The sequence below is a fragment of the Strix aluco genome, chromosome 15 (assembly GCF_031877795.1).
Source record: "Strix aluco isolate bStrAlu1 chromosome 15, bStrAlu1.hap1, whole genome shotgun sequence".
Taxonomy (NCBI): Eukaryota; Metazoa; Chordata; class Aves; order Strigiformes; family Strigidae; genus Strix; species Strix aluco.
Window position 1 is genome coordinate 20,861,388 of NC_133945.1, and position 10,944 is coordinate 20,872,331.

Consider the following 10,944-nt stretch of genomic DNA (forward strand, 5'->3'; position numbering starts at 1 on the left):
CTGGGGCCCGCCGCGGGCCTGGCGGCGGCGGCGAGGACAGGCCGGGAGGCAGCGGGGCCGCTGCAAGGCCTTGCCCCACGCACAGCCTCCGGCCGCCAGCCGTGGCCGGGCCGTAAGGCCCCGCCATCCCCGGGGAACACGGCGGCCGCGGGGAGCAGCCAGAGCCGGCGCTGATTCTACTCTCCAGGCAGAGAATTTCGCGGGGCAGCCGTTTGGGAGCCTTTTGTGTGCTTTGCCCAAGCCCCCCGGAGCAGCACAGCCAGGCCCAATCTTCGCGCCATGCGAGGAGCCCCTGGGGCAGGGGCCTGGGCACACGGGACAGGCGGGAGCTGCTCCAGCACCTCTGGCTCACTGCCGGTCACAGGCTTTTCCGTGCTGCAACTTCCCCCCGGGTCTGACTCAGTGGCAGATGCTGGCGGTGGCAGGGGACAGGCAGGGGTCACCCGCATGTGACCCAGCCTGGGGCTCTGGCTGCCTGTGCTGAGCAGCTCCTGCCCGGCTGTAAGTGGCACCAAGCATTACAGTGAAGAACAGACCAGAAATAAATTTTCTTCTCTGCCTGGAGCATTTTAATAGGAACGTCTGGGCTGTACATCCTCTGTGAGCAAGAGCTGACAACCTCCCGGCTTGGGACAGGCCCCAGGCCCGAGTCCCACCTCTGCCATCCTGGCCGCCGAAACCCCTTTTCCTTTTCCCCAGCTCTGGTGGTCCTGGTCCTGAGTCGCCCTCTCTGCTGAGTGTCCCACCACTGCAGGAGGATGCAGCTCGTACTGGTATCAGCACCAAGCCAGCCGTGACTGCTGGGAGCCGGCACTGTTCCCACTGCCAGGCTTGTCAGAGGCAGTGCTGGAGGCAGGGACATGCCACCCTGCGCACCCCCCCCTGCAGGGAGGCATCGGCCAGTGTGAGGAGGGGGCCACGGGGCAGCCTCTGGCCAGTTGCCATGTTGGCCACCTCCCCAGGCAGGAGAGCCCGGCTCCAGAGAGCAAAGCCAGCCAGGTGACCCACAAAGGCTTCTGCAGCGCTGAAGTCCCTGCCAGGGTGGCCCTGCTCCCGGCCCAGCATCAGCGAGCCACCAGCAGGAATTTCATAGCCCTGCCGGAAGCCGGAGCCAGCAGCCAGCAGCCGCCTGTCCACATAGAAGCGGTACTGGCCCTGGCTGGAGGACCAGGTGAGGCAGAGGTGGTGCCACTTGCCATCCAGGAGCGGCATCACCGGGAGCTCCCGGAACTGCCTGTCCCCAATGACAAAGTGCACAGAGCTGGTGAGGTTCCCACCATGGCCACGCATGGCCAGCTTGCTGCTGCCGTCCTCGGTGTTGTAGGAGAGGAGGGCACCGAGGTGGGGGGCTGGGGAGGCCAGCCAGGTGCAGAGTGACAGCGCCCGCAGCCCCCGGTGCAGCCCTGGCCCCAGAACGGCCACGTGCTCGGCAGAGGTGTTGGGGAAGAGCAGGACGGTGCCAGTGCGGCAGGCTGGGGAGGAGGGTGCTGGGGCAGGGGGCCTGTACCTACCCTCTCCTGGCTGCTGGGGGGCCAGTGGCTGCTCCTGGGGGACCGTGGTCATGGTGGGGAGCGCCAGTGCCATGGTTTGGGCTCCTGGTGCTGCATTGCGAGGGGGCTTCACGTCCTCCCTGGGCGCTCCACCAGCCTCAGCATCAACTGTCAGCCCATGCCCTTTCTCCTGCTGGCGTTGCTGCCACCGCCTTGTCTTTGGGCGCCGAGGGCTGAGGGTGCTGGGGGCCACCCAGCCCTGCGGCTCCTGCTCCAGCCGACTGCCCCAGCTCCGGGCAGCGTCCAGCAGGCCATGCAGCTTGGTGCCAGCCTCCATTGGTGCACCTGGTGGGTGTGTGACCAGGTGGTGCGGCAGGCTCAAGGCACCCACTGTCCCTTCCAGCCGCTTCAGCCTGCGGTGCAGCCGCTGGCTGGCAGTGGCCAAGCGGGCCAGCTCAGTGCCCAGGGCAGCCTGGGCAGCAGCGGCCGCCTCTGCCTGCTCTGCCAGCACCTGGAAGCGTCCATCAATGTTGTAGGAGATGTTGTAGTTCCCAGCGATGCTCTGGAGATGGCTCAGGGTCACCTCCTGGAACCGGTGAAACTGCAAGGAAGCAGGGTGAGGTAGGGTGAACCCACATCCCCATGCCAGGCCCGTACTGGCGCCACTGAACCCCGGCGCAGCCCAAAACACCAAGTGGTCTCCTGGCACAGGCCAGGCTGTGCCCCTTCCCTGCCCTGGACACCCACCTGCTCCTCCAGCCGCCGCAGCCGCAGGAGCAAGAGGCCGGGGCGGGCCCGGGGCCCCTGTGCCTGGCTCAGGCCACCCTGCAGGGCAGCAGCGAGGAGCAGGCAGAGGGGCAGTGCCGTCCCCGCCATGCCGCTGCCGGATGCCTTCTGCCTGCACAGCAGGGCCAGTCCTGGCCTCTGCAGTGTCCCCCGGGGCGGCCTCCACCATGATGAGATCCGCAGCCACCGCTGGCATGCCCCAGCAGCCGCCAGCACCGGGGCTCCCAGCCCCGCGGCCCCGGGCCAGGCGCTCTGTGGGGGTGGTTGGCCCCAGCCCAGGAGCTCCCCGGGCCAGGGGCCAGACAGGGGGTGCTGAGCTGTGTGTGGGGGGGAAGGTGTGGGCACACGGCCTCTGCAGGCCCAGCCGTGCGGGGCAGCTCCCAGAGGGGTGGGGAGTCTCAGACTAACGCGCTGGATGTGGGGCAGGGTGCAGGGTGGGAAGGGTGCAGGCAGGGTGCAGGCAGGGTGGGGTGGAAAGGGTGCAGGCAGGGCAGGGTGGGCAGGCCGGGAAGGGTGCAGGCAGGGAAGGGTGCAGGCAGGGAAGGGTGCAGGCAGGGCCACCACGGGGCGGCAGCACGCGCGCGCCGCAGCGCCGGCCGCAGACGGAGCTTTAGGGCCGCGGGGCGGGGCCTCAGGCCGGGGCGGGGCTCGGCGCTGGGGCGCGGCCTGTCCGCGGGGCGCTGACGCGGCCGAGGCCCCCCCGGTACCCTTGACCCGGTGGCAGAAGATGGCGGCGCTGCGGGCCCTCGGCTTCCGGATCGCCCGGTCAGGTGCGCCTGGTCCCGCGGGCGAGGCGGCTCCGCGTCCCGCGTCTGGGGCTCACCCTGTCCCCGTGCCCCGCGACGCGAGTGGGGGCGTCCCCGCGGTCCCTCCCTGTGTGTCCCCGCCGTGGTTAGGGTGCCCCACGCGCTCCCCTGGTGGGTCAGGGTGACCCCCGCTGGGTGTCGGGCTGTCCCCCTGTCCTCCCTCAGTGGGTCGGGATGTCCCCGTGTCCCCACCCTTCCGTGAAGAGCAGTTTTGGGGAGCACACCCCACACGCGTGGGGCTGTGCCCTGCCCAGCCTTACACGCCTCTGTCCCCCCAGGTGTGCAGCCCCTGTGCCGCCGGCCGCCGGCGTGGGGCACAGCTGCCCCGCGGCCCCCCGGCCTCCCGCTCGCCCCGTGTCGTGCCTTCAGCAACAACAAGATCCTGGTGGAGCTGGACGAGAGCTCAGGTAGGGCGGGTGGCACCTCTGCGGTGTCACCCTCAACCCACGGGGTGTTGTGGGGCACAGGCAGGGCCCCTTCCGTGTCTGCCCCATGGCACGTGTGGCCCTGGGCATGGAGAGCCACCAAAGCCCCAGATGTTCCAGCTTCAGCTGCTTAGCACCCTCAGAGAGAAATGTTTGGGGACGGGAGTCACACCGGCTGTGGGCACTTCAAGTGGCTGGGTGCTGCTTGGGTGCCACAGGCACACCCTAGCTGTCACCGTGGGCAGACCCTGTGCCCTGTCCCCTGCCCATGTCATCCCCTCTGCGGGGTCCCTGCTTTGGGGACCTGGTGGAGTGGCAGGTGCTCCTCCAGGGAGCAGCTGTTGGGGATTTCTCGGTCCCGGCTCCCAGGAATAACTCACAGGGCCATGTCCCCACAAAGGGTGACGTGGGTGCCTCTTCTTGAGGCTTCCCAGGACCTGCTTTCAGCTGCCAGGCCCCTGGGTGTGTCCTCACACTGCCCCCAGCCTGGGCACAACTGCAGCACCCGGACTAAGCGCTCAGTGTTTAGCTTGTGTGCTCGTTCATGCTTCAGGTTTGCCACTGACTGCCTGAGCCTGGCTTGCAGGCAGACCTGGGCAAAGGCAGGGCCCTACGTCCTGCCGCTCTGGGGACTTTTTGAAGAGCCAGGGGTGGAGGCGGGTGAAGCTCCCTTGTGCAAGGCAGTGCATGCTGCTGTGGTGGGAGGTTCTGATGTCTTTGTGTTTACCGTGGCACAGGAGTCGCCACGATGAAGTTCAAGAGCCCCCCGGTCAACAGCCTCAGCCTGGACTTTATCACTGAGCTTTGCATAAGCCTGGAGAAGCTGGAGAATAACCGGGAATGCCGGGGCGTGATCCTCACATCTGTACGTGTTGTCCTGAGCTCGGGGTGCGAGCTGTGGGGCCATTTGGCAGGCACAGGTGCCTTTCCCTTGCTCGTGTGTGGTCTCTTGGTTTCCTGGTCACTGGCACGGAAGGGCCAAGAGGCAGCTTTGGTCAGCTCTGGAAGGAGGGGAGGGGGTTCTTGGAAAGGCTCTGCTCTTTCTTCTGTGCCCTTTTCTAGCGGAAGAATAATAACCATATATTGTCATTTGTCATTAAAATCTAAGCTGCTTATCTGCAAACCTGACACATCCCTTGAGATCTCTTGAACTGCTCAGAGGGAGCTGAGAGGAAATGCCAGTGTTTATTTTCACACATGATGTGGGTATGAGGTGGTGCTTGGGGATGGGACAGGACAGGATTTATGCTGCGTGGCAGATATACCCGCACAGGGACCCTGATAATGAGAAATCGTGCTGCAAGCAAAGAGTCTTAGCCCTGCAGGCTGTGGTGTTGGGATGATCCAGGCTGTGGGAGCAGTGGGGAGATTGTTTCAGAACTCCAAAGGACCCTGGTTTATGTCATATTTAATTATTACTTTCCCTTTCCTCAGGCTGCCAGGCCGAGTGTGTTAGAGGGGTAAAGCGTTATCCCTAAGCAGTGACTCTCAGTGACGTTTGTGTTTTCCCGATTACAGGCTGTCCCCAACATCTTCTCATCTGGCCTGGACATCACCGAGATGTGTGGTAAGAGCATGGAGCACTACGCCGAGTTCTGGAGAGCCGTGCAGGAGATGTGGCTCCGGCTGTATGGCTCCAACATGGTGACAGTCGCTGCAGTCAACGTATGTCCTTTATAGCCGCCTTCCTAGTCACCCCGCGTGGTCTGTCACTTGCTGCAGAGCTTGGGAAGAGACAGGCAAAAAGTCAGGCTTGTCAGTGCTGAAACAAATACAGGGATGTGTCTGTTGGGATGTCTGGACAAAGCACGTGTCTGTCGGTTCAGCGCGTTGGGGTTGGGGAGGTGTGGAAGCGTGGGATGTTGCAGGGTCCATGTAAGCTGCAGGCGCTGCTGGGTAGAGCAGCATTTCAGCTGCAGTGGATAGCTCGCACGGCACGCGTCCTGCCGATGGGGGCTGAGGTGCCCTCAGCGGTGTTTTGTGCAGCAAGAGCCATACCCTGCCTCAAGAACTCGACTGGGAGTCTGTCCTCTAGGCTGGAGGACCCGGAGGAGGGCTGTAGGCCTGTGGTAAAGCCCAGAGGGGCATTGATGGCAGACGAGTACTGGAGAAGCCGAGCAGTTGGTGTAGGGGAGCCCAAAGGATGCCTGTCACCTGCCCACTGGCTGCTTCCTCACTGATGAGACTTGTAGGAGTCACCCAGGGTCACTTGCTTGGCCATTGCACGGCTTCGCTAGAGGGGAGGAGATGGGAGGCAGCCGTGCCCTGCTGCACGTGCTTGTCCTCAGCCCTGTGGGCAGCGGTGCTGCGGGCAGCGCGGTTTGTCGTAAGCCCTTTTTTCACCGGGTTTTGCTCCTCCAGCCATGGTTCCTGCCCAGCAGGGGAGTGCTGTCTGAATCTCAGTGTCCGTAGGTGGGTTGTTACCTGCTTAGTGTCTTGTTTTCATTTTTCAGTGCAGTGCCAGTTTGGCAGCTCACGGTTCTGTGTCTGTCCATAGACTCTTTTGAAGGCAGCTGGGTCTCTGAGTGGCTTCCTGCAGGCATCCTGTGCAGGGCTAAGCAAGCAGCAAGCTGTGGCAAAGACGGTCACAAATGGAAGTTTTACAGACAGAAGGTGTTACAAAGTCCCTGGACAGAACTGTTTCTGTGGCATTTATGGTTACAAAATCAAGTAGGGTTAAAAGCTCATGTAGGGTTACAAGAAAATGCTATATCAAATCTCCACTGCAGGGTTTGCAACCTGGGTAACACAGATCAATTAACTAGATTTCCAGGCTGGAAAATGCAAGAAACAAAGAGCATTGAAAAATGAAAAGATAAACCCTGGTAAGCCTATCAGAAATCTTTAGGGCTGTTTTGAGTCAGGTAATCAGAGACTTGGGGGACATCTGCTCTGTCACCCTGTGTCTTCCCTGCTCTGGAGGGAGCAGCGAGGCTGGGGCACAGGGCCATTTGTAACCATGACCTAGACTCACTCCTTCCTTCTCTTTGCCAGGGGTCCAGCCCGGCGGGAGGCTGTCTCATTGCCTTGTCGTGTGACTACAGGATCATGGTGCAGAACCCCAAATTCATCATCGGCCTGAACGAGGCCCAGCTGGGCATTGTGGCTCCCTTCTGGTAGGCCAGTGCTTCCCACTTCTAGTGTCATGTGTAGGTCTCTAAAAAGAGTTAATCTTCAAGTAGTTTATTAGCTGGCACTTACGTGTCAGTGATTGGGCAGCTCCAGGAGACAGCACCTCATTTCTCTGTCCTATCCTGCCGGTATCTGAAAAGCTTTCAGGCTGCAGAATGTCCTCACATCCTTCACCACTGAGGACCTCAGCTCTGACTCTGCAGTTAATTCCAAAACTGGTGCTGGAAGATCTCCCTGGTCAGGCTCAGTCTGGGAATATGCTTTTCTCTGGATACACGCTGTGTACCTGCAAAATCCCGTAGCTGTGGAGATCTCTGAAAGTGTAGAGAAACTATTATACTAAGACACAGGCCCTTGGTTGCGCTAAGAACGTGTAGATGTACTGTTGGAAAGGAGCTTTCGTGTCACAGTGAGTGGACACAGCTGGAACATGTGCACTGAGCAGCTCTCATGGAGAGGAGAGGAAACTGTTGGGGTAGTACCAAAAATGGCTGTGCTCTCCTGGCTTAGCACAGCGTGGCTGAGCCCGTAGCTGCTGTTCAGAGACCCGTGCCTGAGGAGTGGGACCAAGTGTTCTCTTAGCTTCGATGTCTGGGTGCAGTGTCTGCTTGGTGTTTCTTTCCCTGACTGTGGCTGTTCCTCCCATCTCTTCTAGGTTTAAGGACACATTTGTGAACACTGTGGGACATCGAGTTGCTGAACGCTCCCTCCAGCTGGGCTCCCTTCACTCTGCATCTGAGGCCCACAAGTTTGGCCTTGTGGACGAGCTGGTGCCAGAGGAGAAGCTCCAGGAGAAGGCTGCGGCCGTTATGGCACAGTGGCTGGCCCTTCCCGGTAAGGGTGGCACCACCCACAGAGGAAGAGGGGATCTGGTCTGGGTGGGAAGGACAGGTACCGGGACTGGTACCTGGGAGCTACGTAACAGTTTCCATTGAAGGGGAAGGTGTGGATGGCTGGGAGGTAGGAAAGCTCGGCGCAGCGGTCCAGGCAGCCTTGGGCTAACAGAGATGGGCTTGCCAGTGCCCCTGCATGGGAGGACACCATGCTGGGTGTGCAGGGCATGTGGCTCCAGCTCGGCTGGCTCTGCCAGCCCTGCTGAGTCAATCTGGAGGTGCCTGAGCTCCAGATACAGACTGAATCTCTGTGTCTGTCAGTGGAGGTGTTACCCCAGGAAAGCTGCCGTGGAGTTGAGGGAACAGGCTGGGTGAAAGTGCCTGGGTGGCTGCCAGTCTGCCTTTGTGGTCTGGATCAACTCACAGCACTCTGCAGAGCTGGGGGTGGCGATGGGGGTGTGAGGACAGACAGCAGCCGCAGACATCACATGCGTGTTTGGGCTGCTCATAGTTCCTGGGCTGGGAGAGGGCTCTCCGCCAGCCAGGGCTAGATCTGAGCTATCCCATCCCATGCCACCTCCTGAGCACTGCAGGAAGGTGCAACTGCATATCACCCTTCGGCTGCTCTTTCTGTAGAAATCTGAATGAAACCGCACAGAAGTGGATGGGTCCCAGGACTGTCAGCCCTGGAGGAGGGTCCCTAAACAGTTCCCTCCCCTGCTGTCCTGGTGTTAGAGTGACACCTCAGCCCCCAAGAGTGGGGAGCACATCTCAGCTGTGTCCTGTCCTGACTTCCAGGAGACACCATGCAGATCCTTCCCCAGAGCCCTAAATCAGAGCCAGGAGGAGTCTGTCGGGTGAAGGTGTCTGTAGCACACAGGTGCTGGAGCGATTCAGGGTTCCCAGTGCACGGGCGGGTGTTGGTCACCATTTCACTGACACGGTTGAAGCACACAGAGTGCGCATGCAACATCTGTGCAACAGATGTGCTGCCACACAACTGCATGTGGCTCTGTGTGTGTGTGTGAGCAGATGTGTGTGTGAGCCCTCGGTCAGCTCCAGCACTCAGCATATTTGTGCGGAATGGCCCAGGCCCAGAGCCTGCTGTCAGGATGAGCTCGAGGGGATGGTGCTGCTGGCTTTTGTACAGCGTGTTTGGCATGAGCAGACTGTCTTGCCAGAGGCCAAAGGGATTGGGTTGGGGGAGCTTAGAGACAGAACATTTTCAAATAGCGGAGAATTTTGTTCAGTTACTGCTGACCTGAGTCCAGCGGTGTGGAGGGGGCAAAGAGAAGGAGATGCACAACTTTTTGTCGTCTGTCCCAGTAGATCAGTTGTTTCCCCACTGAGTGGTACGGATCATAATTTATTGTATGATAATTTGTCCAGTTCAGCTCCTAGCTGGTGGGTTTTTCTTACACCTTTCCCTGCTGGTTTAAAGAGCCCTTTGGTGTGCGGTACCTCCCATATTGGAGGCACCTGCGCACAGTGGCAGTGGCCAAGAGCCGGTCAGGGGTGAGGATGGTGCACATTCCCCATCCTTGCTCTCCTCTCCGCAGACCATGCCCGTCAGCTCACCAAGTCCATGATGAGGAAGGCAGTGTTGGACCGCCTGGTTGCTCACCGGGAGGAAGACATTCAGAACTTCGTCAACTTCATTTCAAAAGAGTCCATCCAGAAGTCACTTCGCATGTACATGGAGATGCTGAAGAAGAAGAAGAGCTAAGGAGCCAGCTGCCCGGGGCCTGGTCCCAGGAGCTCGAGTGACCCTCCGAAACACTGCAGTAGCTGTAGACTTTCACAGTGAAGCCGTTTGCAGCACCAGCAGTTGTGCTGCCTGCTCCCTTGGCCGCCCCCACCACCCCTTCCCCTTAGTCCCCATAGAGTGCCTGACACCACCACTGCCTTTCCTGAGAGCAGGGAGAGCTGCCTGCTCAGCTCCCCCGAGGAACGGACAGGGAGAGGGTCTTGACACCGCTGTGGCTCGAGCCTTGGATATCCTCCTTGCATATCCTCCTTGGATGTCTTCCCTCCTGTCCAGCAGCAAATTATGAAATGAGATTGTCAATAAAGTCTTCGATGAGGTAGGAGATGGATGCTTCATTCCCCAGCCTGTCTGTGGTCACCCACTTACTGGCTGGTGGCCTGTCCCCGGGCTCTGGTTCGTAGTGGGCTGGGGGAGCTCTGCCGTGAGCCACGTGGACCGGGGGGCGTGGGCACGGCCGGCTGCGAGCCTTCTCCAAACCGGGGGGCCTGGAGCAGCCCCCGCACAGGGCTCATGGATGGAGCTGCTGTGCCTGGTGCCACCCGGAAGCGGGTGCTGCGGCAGGAAGGTGACACCTGAGCGGCCCCGGGAGGGCTGCGGGGCTGGTGGCTGCCGCCGGCTGCTGGGGGGTGGTGGCAGGATGGGGCTCACTGGGCACTGGCACTGGGAAGCGCCTCCAAACCGAGTGAGAAATCAGCCATCGCCTCCCGAAGGAGCTGAGGCTCTTGGGGAGAGCCGTGCCTTGTGGCCTTCTTCCATCCTTCGCTGCAGAAAACGAAGAATAAAGCAGTAGAAATAAAAGTTAAATTGTTTTTACAAACCCAGAGTTGCGTGTGGAGTTCTTAGAGTCCTGGGCAGCCCATTACCATATGGGTTAAGCGCAGTTGATGTGCTGTTTCCTTCTGTTTCCAGAGGGTCTGTGTAACATGGCCAACTGGCATGGCGCATCTTGAGTAATTTCTTAGGAATCTGCAAAAATGTCTTCAGGTTTGTTGCCTTTGGTGAACTCTAAAGCAAAATCCTCTTGTCTTCTACACTCTGAGCACTTACATTCCCTTTTATTACAGAGCCACTCACACCACTGTGTCCCAGGTGCTGTAAGAAGTCAGGGTGAGTTTGCTCGAGTACCCGCAGGGATCTTGTCTAGCGCCAGGCTGAGGTGAACTAAAGCTGCAGGAAATAAAAGTCCTGTGCCGGTTCCTTACGGGGTGGCTGTCAACTGAAACCCTCCCCGCAGCCGGCGCGGTCCGTGCTCTCCAGCACGCTGCTAATGAGCAGCTGATTGGGTTACGGTGCCGGGGTAGAATTTGCTATAGAAACTCAGCCGGTTGCCGCCGCCGGGTAATTGATCCAAAAGCTTCGAAGCTGCTGTGATGATTTTGCCAGCTCTGGGTCCCAGTCGGCCGCTGGCTGGATCTTGGGCACCACAGGTAAGCCCTCCAAGGGGTGCTCAGGCTGCGTTGGCACCAGGAGGAAATTAATTGGCTTGGTCGAGAAGCAGCAGCAGGAGATGAGGTTGAGTTTCAGGAAGGGGACCTTTTTTTGCCACGGTAAGTTCTTGGCTCCCAACACACCAAACCAGAACCTGAGAGAGAGGAATGCAGCCAAAATACCATGGGGGCACAGCTATCCTAGAGTGCAGCCCGAGGCACTTACCTCCTGAGAGAGAACATTGTGAAAAAGTAATTTTTTCCCTTCCTACTGATA

General features: G+C 60.0%; 2 protein-coding genes across 2 annotated transcripts; one reads left to right on the plus strand and one right to left on the minus strand.

Moving 5' to 3' along the window:
- Positions 1-542: 542 nt before the first annotated feature.
- On the minus strand, positions 543-2,507 carry PTX4 (pentraxin 4). The gene is made up of 2 exons (XM_074840469.1): positions 2,238-2,507; positions 543-2,091 (listed from the first exon to the last, which is right to left on the minus strand). Exons 1-2 carry the CDS (start codon positions 2,364-2,366, stop codon positions 835-837), a joined length of 1,386 nt encoding a protein of 461 aa, XP_074696570.1. The 5' UTR covers positions 2,367-2,507; the 3' UTR covers positions 543-834.
- A 407-nt stretch (positions 2,508-2,914) lies between these two features.
- On the plus strand, positions 2,915-9,560 carry ECI1 (enoyl-CoA delta isomerase 1). The gene is made up of 7 exons (XM_074840470.1): positions 2,915-3,046; positions 3,361-3,489; positions 4,245-4,372; positions 5,026-5,172; positions 6,502-6,623; positions 7,295-7,473; positions 9,032-9,560. Exons 1-7 carry the CDS (start codon positions 3,004-3,006, stop codon positions 9,196-9,198), a joined length of 915 nt encoding a protein of 304 aa, XP_074696571.1. The 5' UTR covers positions 2,915-3,003; the 3' UTR covers positions 9,199-9,560.
- The last annotated feature ends 1,384 nt before the right edge of the window (positions 9,561-10,944 follow it).

Excerpts from the sequence above, each read along its gene's own strand:
- PTX4 (XM_074840469.1), bottom strand. The coding sequence starts at position 2,366 with ATGGCGGGGACGGCACTGCCCCTCTGCCTGCTCCTCGCTGCTGCCCTG. Across the intron at positions 2,092-2,237 it reads TGCGGCGGCTGGAGGAGCAG|TTTCACCGGTTCCAGGAGGT; the intron begins GTGGGTGTCCAG and ends GCTTCCTTGCAG.
- ECI1 (XM_074840470.1), top strand. The coding sequence starts at position 3,004 with ATGGCGGCGCTGCGGGCCCTCGGCTTCCGGATCGCCCGGTCAG. Across the intron at positions 3,047-3,360 it reads CTTCCGGATCGCCCGGTCAG|GTGTGCAGCCCCTGTGCCGC; the intron begins GTGCGCCTGGTC and ends CTGTCCCCCCAG. Across the intron at positions 4,373-5,025 it reads GGGGCGTGATCCTCACATCT|GCTGTCCCCAACATCTTCTC; the intron begins GTACGTGTTGTC and ends TCCCGATTACAG.